The sequence below is a fragment of the Eretmochelys imbricata genome, chromosome 2 (assembly GCF_965152235.1).
Source record: "Eretmochelys imbricata isolate rEreImb1 chromosome 2, rEreImb1.hap1, whole genome shotgun sequence".
Taxonomy (NCBI): Eukaryota; Metazoa; Chordata; order Testudines; family Cheloniidae; genus Eretmochelys; species Eretmochelys imbricata.
Genome location: NC_135573.1, coordinates 22,759,923 through 22,785,497, shown reverse-complemented (window position 1 = coordinate 22,785,497; position 25,575 = coordinate 22,759,923). Strand labels below are relative to the sequence as shown.

The 25,575-nt window shown below is 40.5% G+C and overlaps 1 protein-coding gene and 1 non-coding gene across 4 annotated transcripts in view; one reads left to right on the top strand and one right to left on the bottom strand.

Moving 5' to 3' along the window:
- Positions 1 to 2,077: 2,077 nt before the first annotated feature.
- On the bottom strand, positions 2,078 to 2,271 carry LOC144261689 (U2 spliceosomal RNA). Its single transcript, XR_013345391.1, has one exon. It is a non-coding gene; the product is annotated as a U2 spliceosomal RNA (small nuclear RNA).
- Positions 2,272 to 5,470: 3,199 nt separating this feature from the next.
- TBC1D31 (TBC1 domain family member 31) overlaps positions 5,471 to 25,575 on the top strand; it is a 33,690-nt gene continuing 13,585 nt past the window's right edge. The window contains exons 1-14 of one of the 3 annotated variants that reach the window (XM_077809838.1): positions 5,471 to 5,631; positions 9,331 to 9,477; positions 9,791 to 9,906; positions 10,922 to 11,100; positions 15,114 to 15,265; positions 16,384 to 16,543; positions 16,764 to 16,964; positions 18,195 to 18,371; positions 20,371 to 20,450; positions 20,561 to 20,707; positions 21,582 to 21,715; positions 22,963 to 23,096; positions 23,836 to 24,015; positions 25,027 to 25,259. In XM_077809838.1, the coding sequence (XP_077665964.1) occupies positions 5,555 to 5,631; positions 9,331 to 9,477; positions 9,791 to 9,906; positions 10,922 to 11,100; positions 15,114 to 15,265; positions 16,384 to 16,543; positions 16,764 to 16,964; positions 18,195 to 18,371; positions 20,371 to 20,450; positions 20,561 to 20,707; positions 21,582 to 21,715; positions 22,963 to 23,096; positions 23,836 to 24,015; positions 25,027 to 25,259 (2,117 nt within the window). In that variant the 5' untranslated portion in view covers positions 5,471 to 5,554. Of the gene's footprint in view, positions 5,632 to 5,717; positions 6,377 to 9,330; positions 9,478 to 9,790; positions 9,907 to 10,921; positions 11,101 to 15,113; positions 15,266 to 16,366; positions 16,544 to 16,763; positions 16,965 to 18,194; positions 18,372 to 20,370; positions 20,451 to 20,560; positions 20,708 to 21,581; positions 21,716 to 22,962; positions 23,097 to 23,835; positions 24,016 to 25,026; positions 25,260 to 25,575 lie in introns of those variants that run through there. The other 2 variants (XM_077809840.1, XM_077809841.1) reach the window with 2 other exon arrangements.

Sequence of the window (25,575 nt, the reverse complement as noted above, 5' to 3'; positions counted from 1 at the left end):
GATTATGTTTTCCAGTGTGCGTTACTTTGCATTGATCAACACTGACTTTCCTCTGCCATTTTGTTGCCCAGTCCCCCAGTTTTGCGAGAGCTCTTTGTAGCTCTTGGCAGTCTGCTTTGGCCTTAACTATTCTGAGTAGTTTTGTATCGTCTGCAAATTTTGCCACCTCACTGTTTACCCCTTTCCCCCGGTCATTTATGAATAAGTTGAACGGTACTGGTCCCAGTACAGACCCCTGGGGGACCCCTGGGGATAAGAGGGAAGATCCTCTTCTCTGACACTGGCAGACCAGGTGCCAGCTTATGTCAAGGCCCCTAGAAAAGTGACAAATGCATGGCTGGAAACTAGTCTTGCTCACCTGTGTGTTAGCGTTGTTAAAACGGGCATTATTTTTATAAAAATGTGTTTCGTGTTTAGACTTTATGAAAAGCTGGTGAGTTGCTGCATGCATTCTTCTCACCTATAATATCTGTATCCCACGTTATAAGGTGATATATAAGCCTTGGCTCTAAAACTGTAAACCCCCTGGCCGCCACCAGTCAGGAGAGAAGCATTCCCAAGTGTGAAATGCTAGTTTACCAGAAGAGGAGTCATCTCCTTTCCACCAAGAGAAGACCCTGAGACAACAGACAAGCCACTGTGGATCATCCGTGGACAAAAGGCTTGGTTGATTGCTCCGCCTCACACCCCCACCCACGAGGAGGCGGAGACCTGCACAAACACTTGCCCCACCAGCTCTGGGGGGAATGGAATAAAAATCCCTGTCAAGAAGAAACTGTTGTCCCTATGCTGCTTGGACTTCAGGGGGATGGCATGCCTTACAAGCATAAGCATAAGCAAGGGATCCCGGCTGTTTGGCTAGGGTTAACCCTAAAGGATCTACAGAGCTTGCATGTTCCAGCAGCTTCTACTACTTTTTGAAACCTCAGACTGTAACTCCTTTGTGTGTATGTTTACCTGCTTTAACCTGGTAAATAATTTCTTATTTCTTTTCCTAGTTCGGAAAGATTTAGCTAGTTTATTATAGGATTGGCCACGAACATTGTCTTCGGTTTGAGATCTGAGGTGCAATTCAGCTGGCTGAGTGACCAGTCCGAGGGACCGGAATATTGTTATGGTTTTTGGTGCAAGGGACCATCTGTCACAAAGGCAGGCTCACCTGGGTGGCAAGATGGATTCAGGGTGCCCAAGGGGGCTGTCTGTGACTCCATGTTAAGGCTGTTCTAGTGGAGTTCACATTTGATACTTGGTTGGTGAAATGGAAGTCCGGAACACACAACCACGAGGAGCCCCCTGCTGTCTGCCAGCCCTGGGTGTCCGGGGCTCCTGCTCTCTGGAGCCCTGGCTGCACTAGAAAGGTAAGTTCCTATCTTGCCTGGTTCAGAAACCGGAAGGGAAATAAAGAGAACCCACATTACATTTTTTTTTAAAGAATCCTCATGATTTTTAAGCCAATCTCGTGATTTTGGGGAGTCTGACTCATGATTTTCCAATGGTCAGGGTGGCAACGCTGAGAAGTTAAGGATTATTATTTAGCGTTTACATTACAGTAGGTTCGGGGGTGGGGGGGAAGAATCAGGATTGGGACCCCTGTGTGCCGGGCGCAGCATGACACCTAGTGCCTTGTCTTGATCTTACAAACCAAGATACATGGGACATGGGCTGGGTGGGGAGAAGGCTGTGTAACTCACACAGCTGTTGAGATACGTGTGACCTCAAATATTACTGATGCGCGCCCCGCCCCTCCCAAAACAAACAAACAAACAAACAAAAAACCAACCAACCGACTCCCCAACAGACCCACAGTCTGGAAAGCATTTGTCCCTCATTACTGTTGAAAAGACTCACAGCAGAAAGAAGGATCCCAGCTTCTCAAACAATCCTCTAGTGAGACAGAAAACCCTACATCTGTAGCCCCACAAAACACTCCCAAGCAATTGCAAGAATACTTTGTCACAAAGAAACCACAGCGGTACAGATTTCAGATTTCTCAACTACTTGAAAAAAATCTGCTTTAAAGAAGCATCATCACAGTAAAACTCTTTCTACTTTTCAAACCAGAACATTCTTCCCCAAAAGGAGATGCACTGTTCCTGGAGACACTACAATACCAGGTCAATGCATGGGGTGGGCAGAGCAAGCTCCTAGTCCAGCCCCCTGTTCCAAAAAATCAATTTAATATACAGTCCTTAAATAAAGAACATATCAGATATTAAACTGATAAGAACAGGTACTACACTTGATCTGAGCTCCAAGGAGCCGAGAAGCAATGCTGAGAGCCTGCGACGCACCGCACACCTCTGCGCCCACCGCTTTCTACCTCACCGTGACGAGCTCCCAGACACGCAACAAACACCATAACTAGGTAACTCTAAGTGAGGAACCCTTCCCCACAGTGACTCCCGTGGAAGAATTCAAAGCAAGAACCCTTAACGCACAATTCTGTTCAAAGACAGACAAGTCTTGCAGCCGCCTTCCTCTTGCTGGTTTCCCTGGACGCTCCTAATTTGCACAGACCCACCCACTGACGTGGGACTAGCAATCTCTCACTGTTAACTCTTACAGCAAAACAGGGCAAAGAAAGCCTATGCAAGTGCTATACCGCAGCCCCAACGCTCTTTTCTGCTCCTTCCCACAGGCTGACCCCTCCCCCACAGCTCCCCACACCGCAGCCAGGGGCTGACCCCTCCTTCGCCCCGCCTCCCCCCACCACTGCCAGGATCTGGGGCTGACACCCTCCCCACACCGCTGCCAGGGGCTGGGGCTGGCCCCTATCCCCCCCCAAGCTCCATTCTACCTGGGGCTAGGGCTAGGGCCCCGCCCCCGACAAGCCCTGCTGCCTGACACCTCGTGTCGCCACTCTTCCCCCCCCACACACACACACGCACGTTCCTCCACGCCCCGCTAGGGGGTCGCACCAGACTTTTTTGGTAAACTGGGCATTTGTTTATTTGCTCTTGCCAACTCATCAGTTGGCAAGAGCAAACGGGATAAATGGCCGTTTTTGTCAAAAAAGGAAAAAAAAAAAAAAAAAAAGCAGGATGGCCGGAACAGAGCTTAAAAAGGGAACTGCTCCCAGCTAGGGCTAGGGCCCCAGCCCCGACAAGCCCTGCTGCCTGACACCTCGTGTCGCCACCCCCCCACACACGCACCCCCCACAGCCGAGAGGCTAGAACAATTCCCTACCCTGGCACTGGACCTGCCCGAATCGCGCTGCCAGCTCAGCCTGGCAGACACTGTCAGCTTCCGGCAGGGACCATGAGTGTGGCCAGTGGGCAGGGTGTAAGGGAGTGTGTCTGCGGGCTGCTGGCCAGTGGGGGATCTCTTGCGGGGCTGTGGGGGAGGTCTATGTGTTGGGATGCTGGGCAGTGGGGGTGTATGGGTGGGGTGCTGTGTAGTTGTGGTGTACTGTGGGGAAGGTGCATTGAGCAGTAGTGATGCGGCTGTGTGTGGGGTGCAGGGCAGGGGTGGTGATGTGCAGGCTGGTGTGCATTTGTGGTGGAGGGTCTTTAGGTGGGTTGCTGGGCATAGCAATTCCAGGGGATTTTGGGAATAGGGAGTTGGCGGCTGTGTGGCATGGCATGGGCCCATCCCAGAGGGGAAGGGGCACGCTGGCAGCAGAGGGCTGGGTGGGTCAGTGTGCGCCTGGCAACTGCCGTTTTGTGTACAGTGCCCTTGCACTGGGCTGGGTGGAGTGGGGCCAGCCCCACCATGCTATGCCCCATTTCCCCTGCTGGCCCCATGCTCTGGGGACCGACCTCCCCACGCCACGCTCCTTTGTCCCCATGAGGGCCCACAAATATGTTTCACACTGGGCCCATAAAAGGTTAATCTGGCACTGCACAGAACTGTTTCAAACATACAGGCAATCGCATGAAATCAATTCCTTTCCATTGTAGGGCCTCCGGCATTGGTGCACCTCAGTCCCTCTGAGGTGATCCGCTGGTTCCTTCTGGCCTTGAATCTGACTCAAAGGTCCACGACCTTCCTCCCCTAATGCAAGATCAGGCATTATATGCATGTTTTTCTTGCTTTCTCATGGCAGGCTGCGGTTAAGGAAGAGCAGGAGGCCTTATATGCTGACAGCTAACAGAGCTATTCCATTAGTTCAAATATTAGCTATCTATGTTTCTGGGGTTATAGGATTCTAGGGTTCTGTGTATGTAATTTATTGTGGGAAGAAATAATTTCTCTGTAAGTAAAATTGCAAGCATGGTCCCACTAATAAAGCTCATTTTGATCCCTCTTGTAATTCCATTGACTTAAATTGAAGTTGTGTGCTCAGCATCTCTAAAAGTTATGCCCTAGGAGTCTAAGCATGGGTATCCAAAACCAATGGTCACTCTTGAAAATGTGGGCTGTTGAAAACGTGCCTGTTTTGTCATCTGTAAAGTGGAAATATTAATAATACATACTCAAAGGGATTCTGTGAATGTTTGTAAAGAACAGTGAGATCACTAGATCTCAATGGAAAAAGTAAAGGAATAATATTTTGATACCTGGATATTACTGTGATGGGCACATTAAAGATATATGCAATTGATTATGAAGATCTTTTTCCGTTTCCTTTTGTAACATGATATAGTTAAATTAGCCATACTGTAACTAATATCCACCATGTTGTATGTATATCCCAAGCTCCCATCTAGCAAAAATATCTATTTTAGGGTTTTACTTAACATTTCTTTTAATCTCCCTTAATTTCATTCCCATATAGTAACAGGGGGATTATATTTGACAAGTCACAGTACAGAAATACAGTCTGCTGCTGCAAGCCAACATAGTGTCTTTCTTGGTGATTACTAAGAACCAGTGGAGAACTCCCTAAATCACAATGAAGCAATCTTTTAAAAAAGAGAGCATCCAGGCCCCAATCTCATTGGCCTCAGCCAATCCCTCGAGTCCAACTTCACTGAAAAATGGGAGAGATAATAGGCAAGTGGTGGAAGATGAGATTTGGGCTCTGCAGGCCACTACTGTTTTATTATTCAGCAGGCTTGGAGTCCTGTATGCATCCGATGAAGTGAGCTGCAGCTCACGAAAGCTCATGCTCAAATAAATTGGTTAGTCTCCAAGGTGCCACAAGTACTCCTTTTCTTTTTGTGTATTCAAAGAGTTATTTTTTGGAGGAAGTAAAGAAAACGCAGGGAGGGAGTCTCCCCTGGGGGAAGCTATTCCCTGGGGTGCCTTCCTGACCTGCTCATGCTCCCTTCTTGCCCCGCCCACTCAGCTCAGGCCGGAGCCGCTGGCCCTTTTGTCTGTCAAACACGCACAGCCTCCCCAACCCACAAAGGGAACTACAGTTCCCGGCAGGCGCCAGTGCTTCCGGGATGCGTGGCCTGTTCCATTACTCCTGGGGTGGGGGCGGGGGCTAACTCTCCCGTCACCGCGCTGCATTCATCAGGTCCAACGGACTGTACCATGGTTCGGACACCCCCTATTCTCCTCTTCCCGCGCCGCGGCCGGCGGGAGAAGTGGCGGTTGGTGCGGAGCCGCCGCGGGGTCCGTGCAGCTGTGAAGCAGGGAAGCGCCTCCCGCCCCTCGCTGCGTGAGGATGCAGAGCTCCGACCTGGGCAACAGGGCGCAGGGCAAGATCTGGCACCGCAAGCCGGCCCCGGCCGCGCCGCAGGGGTAACGGGGCGGGGGCTGGTGGCGGGGGAGGACTCGGAGGGAGGGGGCAGGTGGGAAGAGGAGGCCGCCGGAGGGCAGTCATACTTGTATTACTCATCTTAGGCTGGCACTTAGTGGCCTGGCTCACGGATCCGCTTGTGTGAGGCGCTGTACAAACCGAACGCAGCCAGGCTCGGCCCCGGGGAGTTTCTAGTCTAAGCGTAAAACCAAAGACCTCAGACGGGCACCGACAGAGGGGAGAGGACGGAGAAACAATGAAACAATGAGGCCGTAGGGATCAGCGTGATAGGCCTTGGTCTCAGCCCACCCCCTATCCTAACTCAGGGGTTCTCAAACTGGGGGTCAGGACCCCTGAGGGGGTCGCAAGGTTATTACATGGGGGCTTGCGAGTGGTCAGCCTTCACCCCAAACTCCCTTTGCCTCCAGCATTTATAATGGTGTTAAATATATTAAAAAGCGTTTTTCATCTATGGGGGAGGGGTCACCCTCAGAGGCTTGGTATGTGAAAGGGGTCACCAGTACAAAAGTTTAAGAACCACTGTCTAACTGTTACTAAGTATTTTGTAGGCTTCATGGCCAAGAAGAGTTATAAAGCGGGATTTGAAGGTAGATAATGAGCTAGACTTGCAGATGTTTACAAGGACACCACCGCCTGCCTTGTGGGGCAGCATGGGAGAAAGTACAGAGGTGCTTTTCTGGAAATTTAACATACTCAGTGGAGGCTGGTGCTTTGGGCTGATCAGAGGTGAGCTGAGAGAGTGCTTGAGAGATGTTAGCGAGGGTGGAGACTGAAAACAAGCATCTTATGTTTGATGCAACAGAGAGGAAGGAGACAGTGGAAGGACTTAGAGAGGGGTGACATGGTCGAAGTTATGGGCTAGGAAAATAATATTAGCGGTAGCATTCTGAGGGGCTGTGAGTGGGACAAGATTGCATTTAATGTCAGGTCTAGAGAGAAGGATGTTGTGGTAATCAAGATGAGAGATGAGAGCCTGGACCAGATTTTTAACTGTTGATGGCTAGGAAATGCCATATTTTAGAGATGTTATGCAGAAAGAGAGAGTTCTCAGTTGAACGGTTTCAGAGTAACAGCCGTGTTAGTCTGTATTCGCGAAAAGAAAAGGAGTGAGTGAAGTGAGCTGTAGCTCACGAAAGATTATGCTCAAATAAATTGGTTAGTCTCTAAGGTGCCACAAGTACTCCTTTTCTTTTCTCAGTTGAAGATGACACACAGGTTACGGTCCAGGTGACACGCAGGATGATGGTATTGTCCATAGTGATCAAGAAAGGAGATGGTGGAGAGATTTTGGGGGAGGAAAGTTAGGAGCTCTGTTTCAATCATGTTCAGCTTAAGATGGACATCAGCAAGGAGACGTCAGAAGGACAGTAGCATTCGCTTATAATTTCCAAGCAAACATATTTTCAACACCCCAGCCTACAAGGATGTTTGTTACTAACCAAAGCAATATCGCCTACAAATAATAAAAAACAATATCGAACATAGCTGCCGAATTATGTTCTCTTTGTGGAATTGTTACTGCAGCCCTTATCCTTGCTCCTTCCTACATCTCTCCTGCTGACTGCTATCCCATTGTCCAGTGTTATCTCTTATTGTGCTGTATGTAAACTTAGGATGAGGTCCTGCAAGTACTTTTAGGTGGGCAGCACTGAATCTGTGCAGAGCCATTTCCAAGATCTAGCCCCTAGTCTGTAATCTCTTTCAGCAGAGAATTATCAAGCACAGTACTGTATAAATAATACATATCCTCCACAATTAGAGATTTTTCAAAATCAGGTACTACATTAGGATACTATTTGTTTATCCCTCATGCACATCACACCATGCCCTGAGCAGTCAGGAGTTTGAACAACATAAGACATTCTGTGATCTTGCAGACTGTGGAGTAAAGATTATGAAGAAAAGCACAAGACCCTGTGAAATGGGAATGATTAGAAAAAAAAAGAAAAGGAGACCCATTGGCAGGCTAAGTAAGAAAAGACCCTGAATCCTCAAGATTGGAGCTGTTTAAGGCTATGGCTTGGAGAGAAATCCCCTCCTATGGGCCTTCTGATCTGCCACCAAGGAGAGAGAGGGCCTGTGTGTTTATATCCCCACAGGACATCTCTCAAACAGGGATTTGCTTTCAACAGGATGACACAGGATTGGTGTTTAAAAATGACAAACTTCCTGAAGAAAATTAAACAATTCTAATAGTATTGCAGTAAATTTATGTGTGAATTATTTTGAGGCATCATCAGTGTGAATAGCAAAAATATGCATAATCTCATTTTTAAAAATTGCATTAGACAAAATTGCTTGAAAGTTCCCAAGAAAGTTTATTAGAAATATAGGCATGTGATGGTAGAGAACAAGTGCAAAAGATGAACTGGTATAACTAGCATGTATATTGTATTCAAAAGTTGAGAAACTTTTTGTGTAATAGGTAGAGAGGTTCTGATTGTGACTCCATAAATTGAGTTTATTATCAGTTTTCTTTTTATTCCACTTAGAATGTAGCTGTGTTACTTTATTTTTAGAAAAGAGTTTGGGTGGAGAGGTGAGTTAAAGAATTAATCTTCTGTAAATATCTCAGACTGACACAACCACTCCTGTGAAAAGTTGGCTTTTAATTTTTGATGTTGGGGTAATTTTCCCATTGTACTTTTTTAATGGTGTTCCTGATATTCTCCCATGATGAAAATGCTACCAGTTACCATTATAATAGGAAACCTAAAATAAATAAGCTTAAAATCCATCTGGACTCATTCTTACTGACCCTCACTTCTTTTCTAAAAATAATAATATAAATAATAAATTTAGCAGGCAGTTTACAATAAAGCCAGCCCTCGCCTCCTCCTGCCAGCTGGCCCATTTCTTTTGCCCTCTTGAAGACCACCTTATCTGGAGAAGAGAGGAACCTGGGCCTGGGCCTCTCCTTTCCCCTTCTATTGATTCCACTTCAAGCTGTAGTGGGTGAATCCCTTTTGAAAGATGCCCTGTGGGGTATAATCACACAAGAGGCTCTGTCTCCCCTTTCCACTTGGTGGTCAATCAGAGGGCCCCTCAAAAGGGATTTTCTTCCAGGCAATTGCCCCGATTCTTGAAGGGAGGGTCAGACCCATGTGCTCTTCGCTCTCCTACCCCAATCTTTTGGTGCTAGCTACTGCTTTTTAGACTACCAATATCTCCTTGGCTGCTGCTACTACTCCCATCCCCTGCTAATATACAAACCCAAAGGATAGATACCCGTGAAAGACAGAAATGGAAGAGAGACAGTTTGGGCTCATAACATCTTAAGTTATTAGTGTGACATGATAGAGATTGGGCTGACCCTAATTTTTAAGAACACAGATAAAAGCTGTCTTCAGTGATTTCCCTCAACCCCCCAGCATATAGTTCCTCACTCCACCTAATCTAAATGAATTTTTCTCATGAATCATAGCTACTTTTCAGTTTTTCATTAGATTTCTTTACAGAAGGTCTGTTTACTGCTTGTCAAGACAGCAGATAATCTCTTGTGTAATATGCTTTTAAAAACTTTTACAAGTGTATGTTCTTCCTCAAAAGTCAATGTCTAATCAGAATTGCAAGAACATAACCTACGAATATTTTTATATTGGATATATTTTAATGATTGTAGAGAAAAGTATGCTAAAGATGGTGTAATAAACAAAGTGATTTGTTTGCTTTCCTCATAGAATCATAGTAAACATTATTCACAGTGCCACAGGATATCATTCAAAGACGATACGTTTTCTGAATGTGGCCTTTGACAGTTCTGGAGATTCTTTACTTGCTGGAGACCACCAAGGGAATATCTATGTTTTTGACTTGACTGGAAACAGGTAAACATTTCTCTTGCTGTGTGGCTCTCAGTTACTCTTTTTGTTAATCTATATTGTTGTCTTAGGTTTCTTGACATACATAACAGTCAGTTTTTTGCAACAGTCCTCCCCCTTAAGACACCGTTTCTGTTCGTTAAACGGGGTTTGTTTGGACTGGGACTGGTTGGGAGGGGAGGGGAAGACTGCATGAAATTTTCTTTCACAAGGTAAATTATGTTCAAACTGATTAGCATATTTAGTTCATTGGACACTGAGTTGAAGTGTTTCTGACACTATTGAGCTTTTGTTGGTTTTTGTTTTTCTTTTTAAATAGATTCCGTCTTGTTCAGCGAACGATGCAGGCTTGCACTGCTTTGGCGTTTAGTCTTCGCAGGAGGACTGAATACCTTGTGGCTTTGGCAGATTATTCCATTAAATGCTTTGATACAGGTAAGACATATTTAAAAGTCTGACTAGAAAAATAAGAATAGCTATATTTTCATAGCAAATCCATATCACAATTAATCAAGCACAATAATTAGTTATTTCTGGTCTGACTAGCAGTTGAATGGCTAACAATATTGGCAATTCGTTGTTCAGAAGTTAATCTTCAGAGATGATGTTACTTCCCTTCCCCACCCCCAATTTAGGAAGTGCATTCTTACTGCTACTGTTTCAGACAATCTGGATTTAGACTCTTTTAATTAAGTAGTGGAAACCAACCAGATATAATTCTGTACTCTGGTATTCTTCCACCAGTATAATTGCTGAGAATTGTAACCAACTATAGAACTAAATAGCTACTAATCAGGTTATAAAGAGGTATATTCATCAAAAAACTAGCTTGCAAAATGGTGAAATAGAAGTACGAAAATGTGTTAAACTCCCAGGCCTAAAAAATTAATTAGGATGTTGCATCTGAATATAGAGGTTCCTATGATCATAGCCTGCTATTCATTAAACCAACCAACCTTCCTTGTATGTATAAATAGGAACTTCAGTACTCACTCATTTCACCCACAAGTTAAAACAAGTGTATAATCCTGACTTAAGCCTGCAAACTATGTTGTTTTTTGAAGGAGGGCGGGTAGTTTAATATTGATGTTCCCACTAGCAAAGTCTGCCTAGGAGACATATCCAGCTTGTTTGGTGGGCCCCGTTCACAACTTTTAAGACTGATCGCTGAAGACAGATTAAACAAGTCTATGCAAGATAGCTGTAGAAAATAACTTACGAAATCCATTACTTCCCACTGATCAGCAGGATGGTTTTTTCCATAATGATTCCATAATGGATTACATGAAGGAGAACTCACTTGTTCCTCATTTGTTGGATAGTGATGATAAATAAAGGTACATTAGGCATTCTCAAGAGACCACACCCTTCATATTGTTTGTACTGAAAAATACTAGCACTTGTTGCTTCACTTTGCTTAACTTTTTAATCAATTTCATATACACCATAGACACCAAGGAGCTGGTTAGTTGGATGAGGGGACATGATTCTTCAGTATCTTCAATCTCCATCCATGGTTCAGGCAGATATGCCATTACTACATCCACTGACACAGCACAACTCTGGGATCTCGATACCTTCCAAAGAAAAAGAAAGTTGAACGTCCGCCAATCTGTGGGTATTCAAAAGGTCAGTAAAGAGTCATTGTTAAACAAATGGTATATAAACATACCAGAGAATACAACTACATACTAAAATCAGGAGTACTTTAAAAATATTCTTTAAAAAAAATATATCAATCTTTTCTTTGTCCTCTAACCATCTCACCTTTGCCATCAGATCTCACAAGATAAGGTTATGGGATAGTAGTTGTGGAGATCTGCAGGGAACACCTAAGCACTGCATAAAGTAGTAATGTTTCGTCAGTACTGAAGCAACGTTAGAGGGCACTATGCTGCAGGAGATTCATTTGAAAGAATGTGCCTTAAGACGGAGGTCTTCACCACTTGTGGCCACTGAAAACCCATTACACTTTTTCTAAGAGTAGAGCTATTAACTCCGGTTTCTTTACTGGATTCTAGCTAGTGCTATTATATTCAGGAAGTCACCCTGTAGCTTCAATTAGAGATACATCTTTCACTTCCTGTCCTAAAATTGTTGTGTAGTGAGCACTGTTCAAATAATTGTCATGTTTATCCCTGAGGTGTCTGCACTTCATTAGGGGATGAATTTGATATATCCCTTATCAATCAGCAAGTGATTGTAGTGTATTCCACATTTAGCATATGTGAGTGGGTAAAGTTTTCTGCCAGTAGCCTTTGGAATGTGGTAGAATCCATGAGTTATACTGGCATTAGATAAGATTCAGAGAAGGGCAACTAAAATGATTAGGGGTTTGGAACGGGTCCCATATGAGGAGAGATTAAAGAGGCTAGGCCTTTTCAGCTTGGAAAAGAGGTGACTAAGGGGGGATATGATAGAGGTTTATAAAATCATGAGTGGGGTGGAGAAAGTGAATAAGGAAAAGTTATTTACTTGTTCCCATAATATAAGAACTAGGGGCCACCAAATGAAATTAATGGACACCAGCTTTAAAACAAATAAAAGGAAGTTCTTCTTCACACAGTGCACAGTCAACGTGTGGAGCTCCTTGCCTGAGGAGGTTGTGAAGGCTAGGACTATAACAGGGTTTAAAAGAGAACTGGATAAATTCATGGAGGCTAAATCCATTAATGGCTATTAGCCAGGATGGGTAAGGTATGGTGTCCCTAGCCCCTGTTTGTCAGAGGGTGGAGATGGATGGCAGGAGAGAGATCACTGATCTTTACCTGTTAGGTTCACTCCCTCTGGGGCACCTAGCATTGGCCACTGTCGGTAGACAGGATACTAGGCTGGATGGACCTTTGGTCTGACCCAGTATGGCCTTTCTTATGTTCTTATGAGTTTGTTTCCATGTTGAAATAAACCATTAAACCAACAAAATAAAAAATAATTATGTAAACTTTGAATGAAAATTTACCATGTTGGATGCTGATATATAATAAAATAATGAAACAATGCAGTACAAAGATAATAGGGCTAAGCCGAAAGCCCTTGAAGTCAATGGATACCTTCCCGTTGATTTCAGTAGGACTTGAATCGGACTCAGCATAAGGAAATTCTCTGAAGAATAGGTCTTAGGTCTCTTGTGGGTTATGCTATCACTTCAGTAGAATTATTTCCCTGTATTTGATTATCTGTTATTGTTGTATTACAAATTGTCAACCATGTAGTATTAGGTATATACAAATTTTGAGAATGCTGAATGAAGCTTCTATTTTAAAATGCCAGCTCAGCCGAAGTTCAGGAATTTGTCTTTGTAGTCTGTGTACGTATTGTGGAAACTTTAGATGACTATTATTTTTACCTACGTAGTGGCCATTGTAATATGAGTGTATTACAGAAATTAACATGAATTGTTTCATTGAAATGGCACAGATCAGACCCACCTCACCATCTGCCATTCCTTTCCATGAATGAGATAATTGCCTTCAGTCTGTGGTCCAAATTAAGGAAAAGCCAGGGTGATTAATGTTGCACTGCATCCTCAACATAAGGTAAACTTGGACTTCAGCTGGCTGAACCTGGTCACTGACAGAACAAATACTATGTGTGCTGAGAGGATTTTACTAAAATCCCAAACTAGTGCCTCTCCTTTTTAAAGGTGATAAATTCATACAGCCCCTAATGTAAAGAATCTTCTCATCAGGAAGCTGTGTGATTCAGTGGATAGGGCACTGAATTGGGAGTCAGGAGATCTTGGTTCTGTTCTTGGCTCTGCCATTCATTTGTGTCCTTAGGTTAAGTGATTTGTCTATCTGAGCTTCAGTTTCCCATCTTTAAAGTAGGGATAATGATTCTTACCCACATTTAGTGCGTTAAGAGGTATGGCTAAGAAGTGCTAATATTATTATTAGAGTATGACTGGGGACACTGACTGTAAAGTTACATTCCGTTTACTTCCTGAACCATCTTGATGGTTTTGCACCAGTCCCAGCAGTGCACAGCTGGGATCCTATCAGTTAAACACAACTAGTAAGATCTATACCACCTATGCTCAAAAAGTGCAGGAGCAAAAGCTAACGAATGAAACAAAAAGCCCCTCGTGAGGTTGGTAGGTGAAGAGAGGCAGTTTTAATTGGGAGGGGAAGAAAAGAGATGAAAAAGGGACATTTTGTTCTGTCCCTTCTCCCAGAGTGCCAAACTGCCATTTCAACATCACTTTGTGGCCCTTTTTAACACACTTTTTAGAGTAAAACAAAAACCAGGAAACGAACAGAATACCCCAATTTATTAAAATAAAAGAACAGCAACTTTCAACTTGCTTTAGGGCAGAAACTGCTGCTGGAAGGGTAGCTGGGTTTCTGAGGAGCAAGGAGTAGGGAAGGGCCCAAAATCATATATTTTAAAGGCCAGAAAGGATCATTACGATCATCAAGGTCTGACCTACATGGCACAGGCCAGAAATTTCATCCAATAATTATTGTATCTAGGCCAATAACTTGTGGGTGAACAGAAGTATAACTTTAAGAAAGACATCCAATCATGGTTTTACAATGCAGGTGATTTTATACAAAAGACTTCATGTAAACAATAAATATATTCAAAAGAGTTGAGAAAAGGTGTTTATTACATTTTTCCTATTTTTCATTTATCATAATAGGAACTACTTTGACAGTGGAACAATAGTTTTCATAACTTCTGACAGCTGTGTTTATACTTTTTTTTTTAAATAATGATACATGAAATTAATGAGCTATACACTAAAAATAATAAACCACTTCAGGGACTGAAGGCAATTGGTACACTTCTCAAGCTCTTTGCAAGTCTTCAGGAAGACTTCTGATATGTGCACTGATAGTACACTAATGTGCACACTACCATGTCTTATTGCTAGGGCCTATCAAATTCATGGTCTGTTTTGGTCAATTTCACAGTCATAGGATTTGAAAAATTGTAAATTTCATGATTTCAAATATTTAAATCTGAATGTCATGTTGTTGTAACTGTAGGGGTCCTGATCCAAAAGGGGGATGTGGTGGGGTCGCAAGGTTATTGTAGGGGGGTTTTGGTATTGCCACCCTACTTCTGCAGTACTGCTGGAGATGGTGCTGCCTTCAGAGCTAGATGACCAGAGAGCTGCGTCCGCTGGCCAGGAGCCCAGCTCTGAAGGCAGTGCCGCCACCAGCATCAGTGCAGAAGTAAGGATGGCATGGTATGGTATTGCCACCCTTACTTCTGTGCTGCTGCCTTCAGAGCTGGGCCCTGGGCCAGCAGCCACCACTCTCCGGCCACCCAGCTCTGAAGGCACCGCAGAAGTAGAGGTGGCAGTACTATAACCCCCTTACAATAACCTTGCGACCCCCCCACCCCCGCAGCCCTCTTTTGGGTCAGGACTCCAGTTTGAGAAACGCTGGTCTCCCCCATGAAATCTGGTCTTTTGTGTACTTTTATTCTATACTACATAGATTTCATGGGGGAGACCAGATTTCACGGTCTGTGACGTGATTTTCATAGCCGTGAATTTGGTAGGTCCCTACTTATTGCTATATTATTCTGACGTTTCTGAAGTTCAAATGTAATCTTTCTTTTTTTATAGTATGTAAGGCAACTAGCCTGAAAATTATTCAATTTTTTTTCCTTTTCCATATGAACTCTTTCAGGTTTTCTTTCTTCCACTAAGCAACACCATCCTCAGCTGTTTCAAAGATAATTCTATCTTTGCATGGGAATGTGATACTCTTCAGTGTAAATACCAGTTGCCAACTCCAATAGAAGGCTCTACGTTGCATTATAAAGTCTTTGCCATTACCAGGTAAATTGCTACTTTAAATACTCAGAAAGAACATATTACAAAATTCTTAGCAGACAATACAAATTTTTCTCTCCTTTTTCTAAAATATTTTGCACAAGTGTTGAGCTGTAGTTTTTCGCCTCTAAACTAGATACCAAAGTTATTTTTAACAGAAGTCAAAATGTTAGTGTGAGATGTTTTTTTTTCCCCCCTCAAAAAAGTATTTAGGTTTTCATACAGAAAAGAAAAACAGACTAATCACTCTCTCCAGCAATCTCTATGCAGGGCTGCACAGTCCAATAAAGGTGAGGAGTTAACAGAAAACACTTTTGGTACCAGCTCTAAGTGTATTCAATACAAAGAAGAAAAATGAACTCAGAATTGTGTGAGTCAATCATGTCCGCTTTAGGCCATCTCAATTTGCATGCCAGCAAAGAAAATATAATTGCTGCCAAAATTACTTATGAAGATAAGCAATTACAGCAATATTGCTATTGCTGAGAATAGTGACGTAGCTAGACGGCGATCCAAACTTACTACTATCAATAGGAAGTCTTTTATTTTAGAAAGGTGCACAACAGTAGTAGACTACCAATAACGCTTGTTTGTTTTTAGTTTTTACTAAATGAGTTAATGTTTCCCCATACTTATCCAGCAACTTACTTAAGCTATTTTATAAACTCATAAAGGATATCCCTCTCTGCCACTTGAACATATTATTTTGTCTGAACAATCTAAAGATTTTTAACTGAAGATGAATCAAAGCCCACGACTTTGGAATCTCAGCTTAAAGTTCTGTGGTGATCAGTGGTAGCATTTTGAACCCATCTATAGATTGCACCATTCCTTGCTGAGAACAGCAGCACCACTGTGTACTGCAAACCCATGACCACTGGGGAAAAAAGACCTCTTTTTTAATTTACACTGAAAATGAAGTTTATAAATGTCCACTACAAAACCTGCTTTTTATTTCATTTGAGAGCTGTTTCCACATTATATGCTTGCAACACAATACAACAGAAATGATGATCTTCAGCAGTGATGATTTGTGAGCATGGAAGGTAATATATGGCCCTACAGTTGTAACTAGCAGTAGATTAGATTGGTCTAATTCAAACTTAGTCCTGTTTCTGATGCAGAGATGGCCGGGTGCTTGTAACAGGAGGAAAATCGAATCATCTTCATTTGTGGTGTCTGGAGTCAAAACAGCTGTTAAGAATAATCCAGATGCCTACAAAAGTACGAGCTGTTCGCCATCTGGAATTCCTTCCTGATAGTTTTGATGGTGGTTCTAATCAGGTCAGTTGTATAGGAAGTTTAAGAACGAAATCACTTGGTTTCTTAACTGAAATCACACACTTTCTGAGATTTACTTTCCTTATTCTATACTATATGCAGGAAAGTTACTACATTAAATATTTGCTCTGTTGCTGCTTCAATTTTTTTATTTCAGAATTTTGAATTCATTCTTTTCTATTTTGCATTAGGACTAATTTATAGAAGTCTCCTTTATTTCTAGGTTCTTGGAGTGCTAAGTCAAGATAATATTATGAGATTTATCAATATACAGACGTGCAAACATCTGTTTGACATTGGGAATCATGAGGAGGGAATCAACACAGCAGCTATTAGCCCAAATGGACGGTATATTGCATCAGTAATGCAAAATGGTAGCCTCAACATATACAGTGTCCAGGCTTTAACGCAGGAAGTAAATAAGGTAGAATTATAAGTAAAGTAATTCACAAAAACAGCATTAAGATACCAATAAAAGTCAGTCTCCCGCACCCAAAAATTCAGTACTGAAAATACAATTTGTCATTGACATATACGTTGTAGCTATGTAATATAGGATGCAAAATAAACAACATAGGGATTATAGACCTCACTTTGTGGTTACTCCAGACTGTTAGGCAAATTTTGTTTTAAAAATATTTAATCATGTTCTATCTTCCAGTTTTTCTGTTCTTCTCACAGCAATTTAGTCTGTGCACACCTTTTTCTCAGCTTGGTTTGGATCATACAGCTTTTTGTCCATTTCCTTCTTGGAAATACCATGAAACAGATCTTGCCTTATCTGCAGACACAAATGAGTTTTGTGATGCTGTGTTTGTCAAGAAGTATTCCCAGTTTATTCATCAGGCCTTGGAAGCCATGATTATAAAACAATCATATAGCTAGTCCCTTATGTAAATAATACATATTATAAAGACTAGCTTTTATTTTACTAAGAAAATAACTTCTGTAGGTAGACATAGGGGGAGAGACACTCTTCTAAATCCAGAATTCCGTATATCATAAATCATCACACACTAAAAGTAAGCATATAAGGCTTACTGTGTAATAAGGGAGTTGAGCACAGGCCTTCAAGTCATGTGACCTGATTTCCATTCCCAGCTTTAATGCTGAGTAGGGCTTTTGGGCAATTTACTTAACTACTTTATTACTCACTTTTCCTCATATTTAACATGGAATATTACACATTTTACACGGGTCTTCTGAGAATTTGCTAATGTTTGTATAGCACTCTGAAGTGCAAAGTAGTATAGTAACATTCAAGCACACACTGAAGTAATTTATTTTAAACACAGAACAATACTTATATGTTGGTCAAACTACATACTAGTGTGCATCCTTGTACATCTGATACAGAAGATACATTGTTTCTGGTTGAGTCAACATTTGAAAATCATGATTAAGATAGAACCTACGTAAATTTGCTTGTAACATACCTCATTAAGTGTGTTTGACTTTCATTCACTTATCACATCTGTTTGGGTGTGTCTCATCAAGTCATGTTTTATAACACAAACATCTTTCAACATTGGTCATCAAGTTAAAGAACACTGTATGTAAACTAAAGTGTGCTCATTATAAAGGTGGGCATTGTAAAATGTTCTTTCCTACAGTGTCATAAGATGTTAACTGTATCATTCTTATTTGATGCTAGCCACCACCACCCTTGGTTAAAGTAGTTGAAGATTTGTCAAAAGGCAAGTTGGGAGCAAGTAAACTTACAATGAGAGTAATATCAGGAAGGTCAGAGAGGCCTTGGAAATCGAGAGGAAGTAAAACTCAGACCAGAGTGCTAAAACCACAAGTGAACACATCACTTGAAAATAAAGAGGTAAGAGCAAATTGTAAATACTTTCTCTTCTCTAATCTAGCATTTGATTTTCATTGCCAGAACAACTCTCCATTGACTGTTTCCCCAACAACTTACTTTTCTACATCCAAATGTTTGCTAAATCTTTAATCTGACCAATGCACTGTTTGCACCTTTTACCTTCCTTACATATCTCTGCTGTAGAGCATTACTTCTAAACTGTTTCCCAAGGCTTTCACTTGGTCTATTGTTATCTATATATTTCAGTATTGTTACTCTCTGATACCACTGTTTATTTTCTTCTTCAACTGCCTTGCTAATTCTCCTCAATTCTTATCTTAAATCACATGTGTATCCTCCTTACAATAATATTAATTATAGCAAAAGGCATTCATTTCTGATTTTTTAATTTATGTGTAAACTTAAAACTTATGGTTATATCCTGACTTTACTGGTAAATTAATCATATATATATTTAGTCATTTAGGGCAGTGGCTCTCAATCTTTCGAGACTACTAGACCCCTTTCAGGAGTCTGATTTGTTTAGCGTACCCCCAAATTTCACCTCACTGAAAAACTATTTGCTTACAAAATCAGACATAAAAATACAAAAGTGTCACAGCACATGATTACTGACAAATTGCTTACATTCTCATTTTTACCATATAATTATAAAATAAATAAATTGGAATATAAATATTGTACTTACGTTTTAGTATATAGAGCAGTATACACAAGTCATTATATGTAGGAAATTTTAGTTTGAACTGACTTTGCTAGTGGCTTTTATGTAACCTGTTGTAAAACTTGGCAAATTTCTAGATGAGTTGATGGACCCCTGGTTGAGAACCACTGATTTAGGGTCTGATCCAACTCTCACTGAAATGAGTGGGAGTCTTTCCATTGAGTTCTGTAGGTATTGAATCAAGCATTTAATTTGTATTTTGTTGCAAAATGCCTAGAATACCGTGGCAGGTACTACTATAAATAAAATGTTTGCTATAGTAGGTGTTGCTAGTGGATGTACTTAAGGTTGAATTCCGGTTTCTATTAGGGAACTGGACTAGATGACCTCTCAAGGTCCCTTCCAGTTCTATGATTATAGCCTCCCTCTTTCATTTTTTTTATAGTTTTCTCAAAACATCATTTTGTACTAAAATTTTCTATGCTTTTTCTCAACCCAAAGTGATACTTTTTTAAAGTCTGAGCAGAGTAGGTTATACCATTTTAAAAATGAACTTGATTATAAGTATCAGAAGGGTAGCTGTGTTAGTCTGGATCTGTAAAAGCAGCAAAGAGTCCAGTGGCACCTTATAGACTAGCACCTTATAGACTGTTTGTTAGTCTATAAGGTGCCACAGGACTCTTTGCCGCTTGATTTATAAGTACTTCCCCATGTGGTCTGACTAGAGATTTTACACTCGGTTATACAAATGGTTGAAGCTAGAAACCTGTATTTGGGTTTAGCCCTAGGGAAACTTAAATCAACACACACACAAAAAAGTCAAGATTAACAGAAATTGATTCAGTATTTTTTAAAGTAATTAATGCTTTCAAGTAATAGTACTTCACGTTTCCTGGCACCTTTGATCTGAAGATCTCAGACCACTTAAACAGCTAAGCTTCACAGCCCCCTGTTTCCCTGGGTAGGTCACTGTTCACCACATGGGTTTACTGATATACAAAGAGGTCAGACTTACGCATGAAGGATCATTAAGTATGTTGTGAATTTTTGTTTATGTTAATTTTATCACAATGCCTAAAGATTGGTATAGGGCAGTTACTCAACAAATCTAAATACATTACTTGCCAAAAGCCACATGGTGAATCAGTGGCAGAACTGGGATTAGAAGTCAGGGTCCTGAGACCCAGTCCTGGGTTCTGACCATTATAAATACACATTTAAAAACCAAAACCACATGCCCCCGACCAACCACGTCCACCACCTCTATGAATAATAAATAGAGATTATTGGGACAAAACCACTATTTAAAATTACTGTTTGTTTCCTGTTTTGTAGAATGAGTTGCCAGATGGATTAAACAAGAAACGTCTACAAGCCTTACTGAAAGGATTTGGAGAATATCCAGCAAAATACAGGTGAATGTGGGTGTGCCCCGGTGTGCACATGCATGCAAATTTAAAATCTCTTTTGCTGTACTGATTTAACAAAGGGAATTCTCTTTGCTAAACCTACGTTTTACTTGCAGGATGTTTGTTTGGCGTGCCTTACTACAAGTTCCTGAAAACCACTTAGCATTTAGTAGCCTAATAGATAAAGGTATCCATTCTGCATTTGTGCACCTAAAGGACGAATACCCCATGAAAAGTAGGAAACTGTTGAGAGTTTTACAAAGGTAAATTTATGTGAACGTTCATTTATGTGACTGGGACCATCTCTGGGGAAGATTGGTTTATTTTGCAAAAATTAAGCCCAACATAAAGTAGTACCTTCTTATTGCACCAAAGTCGTTCTTAATTAGCAGTTTTCTGGTTGGTATGTTTTATGACTATAGATGCTTTCAACTTATAAAATATTTCCTGTAACAGCTATAAGAGAGTTAATTGTCCCCTATTCTTCCGCCTAGTTGTTCATAGAAAACCACAGTGTTTCTTGCTATACTTCAGTGCTATTTAACATAATAAACTTCAGATGCCTTATTGCATTTTTGTGCTATGATAACCAAGCAGGCAGAACTGTCATATTCCAGGTGGAGTCAAGGTTTATTTGGTTAGTGGGATCAGTCAGAAAATGCCTTCTGCTTGTGTGTAACATATAAATATCACCGAAAGTGTTCTGTGCAAGTTTGGCTGTTAATTCTGTACAAAAAAAATGCATGAAGTTAACATAGGGTATCTATTAAACTTACGTGAGCAAAAAAGTAAAATTAAGGATCTTCCTATGCTAAATTTAACCTGTTTTGTGCCAGGGTTTAACAAGATCTGTGATAATAGTGTGTAATATTGCTTATGTGTGCTAAAATTTCTAGGAAATGTAGAGTCTGTCCAGGACAATGACAAGCTAAGCCTGCAATTCCCTACTAATGCAAGTCTACTCTAAACCAAAGTTATTTTAATGCAGCTTTTTAAAATAAAATTAAAAAAAAAAAAAAGTTTGACACCAGTATCTTTCTGTTTTATAATTACTGTTTATATGTTATGGCAAGTTACACATGATTCTCTTCCTCCGTACAGATATTTTTCTAAGTACTTGTTTGTCTTCGTATACAGGACCTTATCTGCTTTAGCTCACTGGTCTGCTATCTTTGGTGAGACACCATACATTCCTCTGCTAGCATTCCCATTTGTAAAATTATTCCAGAACAACCAGCTAATCTGCTTTGAAGTTGTTGCTACTGTAATAGGTAAGCAAGGATTTTTACTACACACTTAACTTATTTAGTTCCCCCAAATTTGCCTTGCTTGAAACAAAGTGGTGTGCGTGGATTCTCTTATAGGTCACTGAGGAGTTCATGTACTGTTTTAAAATGTATAAAAGGCATCCACCAGGAAGTATGATAAAATGCAGCTGTTGCAAAAAAAAATCATAGCTAACAAACACAATTTAATTTCCTTATATTGACTTTAAACAGGCATATTTATTTTATCAGTATCTTTTAAGTCTAATCAGTAAAAGAACACTCGTCCAATACAATTTTGTTGTCGTGTTAATCCTTTAAATTCTGGCTTGAGATCTGGCGTGACAGTAGTCAAAAGAAATAACTGTCTCAGTTTAAAAGATTTATTGTACTAGCTGGAGTTATCAATTGATTAGGACAGCTAGTGTTTAGTAACTTGGCTTCTGAAGAAAAATAGTAAATTTAAAGTATCTTTCACTGAAATTAGTCATTGTAGCTGCTGCAAAGTGCACACATAGCATATAGTTACTTTGCATAAAAACCCATTTCGCAAAATACATAGTTTGGTTGCAAAATAAGTATCCAGATTTGGTCCTAACAGGTTAAAAATATTTTGATGCTCAGTGTCCAAGCCATAAGAGCCCATTACAATGGGATTAAAAAGAGCATCTTTGAATTAAGAATATAACAATGGCCGTACTGGGTCAGACCAATGGTCCCAGTATCCTTTATTCTGACAGTAGCTAGTGCCAGATGCTGCAGAGGGAATGAACAGAACAGGCAATTTTGAGTGATCCATCCCCTGTCATCCAGGCCCAACTTCTGGCAGTTGGAGTTTTAGGGACACCTGGGGCATGAGGTTGTATCCCTGACCATCTCGGCTAATAGCCATTGATTGACCTGTCCTCCATGAACTTACCTAATTCTTTTTGGAACCATGTTATACTTTTGGCCTTCACAACATTCCATGGCAGCAAGTTCCATAGGTTGACCATGTGTTGTGTGAAGAAGTAAATATATACATTGAATAACAGATATATGTGTAATAGAAGTATTAACAGATATTATAAAACTAAACCTCTGTTTAGTGGGTCTGCAGATTATAGAACGTTGAAATTGTAAGTACTGTAATGTAAGTGTATGAATCAAAGTGGAGGGAACGTCATTTGAAAAGTAAGATGATTTCAATAGTGTGCCATCCCTCAGTGTCAGAGGGATTAAGCTACAAATGGTTTGTTTTATTCCTTTTGTAGTTAATTGGTGTCAACACTGGTTTGAGTATTTTCCTAATCCTCCAGTCAATGTCCTTAGTGTGGTGGAAAATATCTTGGCACATCATGACAAGGAATTGCTTCAACACTTAATAAATTACAATGTGACTTCACAGGTAAAACTCCAACCTAGCTTCATAGTTTATATAAAACTGTTCATAAATGGGAGTGTTCAAATGCCTCATTTTAGTTTAAACCTTTATATGCTCATTAAATGAATTCAGAGTAAAATGTGTACTTTTAGGAGTATAAAGAACATATGATCATTTGCCTGCAGCTTATCCTGTTGCATTACATCGTATGTCTCCTTATACATGCTTTAGTATGACTTAAAGTTGCCCTTTCTTGCAATCATATAGATTCAGAAATCTAACAGGGAAAATTATAAATCCATTTTTTATATAATTTTATCTTGGTTTTTAAAATACACACAACTGTGGTGACTGAACTTAGTAAACAGATATAGTAACATAAAACAAATATTCAATTAAGCTAACATATACAGTTAATTTATATATTAATAATTATCTAGTTACTAAGAATAATTCTAATTTGAAACATCATACATCAGGGGTCTTTGAGTAAATGAAAGAAAAAATGTAAGAATGAGAGAGGTAAGAAATATATTTATATAAACCACATCTAGTTCATCAGCTGCATATGGTAGGGACCTTCTCTTTGTATCTTTTGGTATAGTTCCAATGTGCTGTGTATTTACAAATAGATAAAATCTCAACATCAGATAAGAAAGGTCCCTCTACATATTCAGATTTGTCTTCCTTTGTAATATTTCTATGATGGGAACTGAGAAGCTCTACTAATGGATTATTTTATTAATTTTCCCAATTAATTTAGCTATATGCCTGGCCTCTTCTAGAAACGTTGTTCTCTGAGGTTCTGACAAGAGAAGAATGGCTGAAAGTGTTTGATAATATCTTTTCCAACCATCCTTCATACTTTCTCATGATGGTTGCTGCCTATATCATATGTTCCAGAGCTCCTTTGCTTCACTGTAATCAAACAGAGGACTTCGAGGTAAACATCTTACTATGTAAGTCAGAGCCTTGCTACCTATATTAGGTAGGTTCAGAAAAGTATAGTGTATAATATTTATTTTTAGAGAGCTTAAAAAGAAAAGTTACAATTGAATGTTAATTATACTGTGCCTGTTTGAGCAATGTTCTCTAGTATCTAATATATTCATTGTGGAATTAATAAAATATTACTCAATTTACTGCACTTGATTGTATGGACAGAGAGGAGTATAAAGAAACTTAAGAGCTTTCAGAAATTCTTTTGTTGCCAAGGAAAACGTTTTTGAAATTTAATGCCAAGGAAAATGTTTTTTAATATGGAAAATTCATTACCCATTAAACTATTCTTTGTTTTCTGGTTCTCTTTCTGGACATAGGATTGACATCTGTATGTTAGGACAATATAAAGTGGTTCTGGCATTCTGATGCTTCATTAATTTGCCTTCTAAAATGCAAGTACAGTGAGGCAGTCTTGGTTGACTGCCTCTCAACTAAAATGAAAATATTTTATTGTACTTCTGAAGTTATCGGGAGGATTGGGGGAAGAAAAGCATTCTTTATATGGAAAAATCTCCATTTGCAAATATTAGGGCCTAATTTTGCAGACGCACATGTGAGTAATCGATTACTCATATGGGTAAAATTATTCTCGTGTGTTCCAGAATGGATGCCATAACTCATGAGCAGAGTTGAAAGCACTTCTTATTCTTCTCTCACTAAGTATGGTAAAAAGATATATACATATGGGAGAGAGGGCAGACTAACATTCCTAGCATTTGGAGTAAAGGGAGTGGAGCAGAGGAAGTTCTTTCAGGGTTAAGTGGTTTGGGTTAAGTCAATTGAGCCATTATTTATTTATGTATTATATTAACTAGTGGTGCCAGGATGATAACATTTTTTTTAATCAGCTTTTAGCATACAGAATTAACTAATATATTTACATATCTATTGGGAAAGTGTAGTGACTTGTTTAACTTTTTGTAGGATTTAAAATGAAAAATTTTTCTTACAGTATTTCTTCCATCATCGGAACAATCTGGATATTAATGTTGTGATTAAAGAAGGCTATCATCTTATGGAAGCTACTCCAGCAGACATCCATCCACAACGTATGCTTGATGACTTCATACCACTCACAAAGGGCCAGTACCCAGTATTTAATAAATACCCCAGGTTTATTGTGGATTATCAGACTCAGGAGCGAGAGAGGATCAGACAGGATGAAATAGAATACTTACGAGAAAGGTATTCATGGGAAAATAGAAGGAAACCTTAAAATTGGGAGAGGGGGTAGATATCTGTTGGATTTACTGGAAACTGGAGTGATGCTAGGGGTGCCAACTTTTGAATCGCACAAAACCGAACACCCTTACCCTGCCCCAAGACCCCACCCCTTCTCTGAGGCCCCCACTGACTCCATTCCCCTTCCCTCCATTGCTTGCTCTCTCCCACCCTCACTCACTCATTTTCACGGGGCTGGGGCAGAGGGTTGGGATGCGGGACAGGGTACAGGCTCTGGGGTGGGGCCAGAAATGATGGGTTGCGTGGGGGGTGAAGGTTC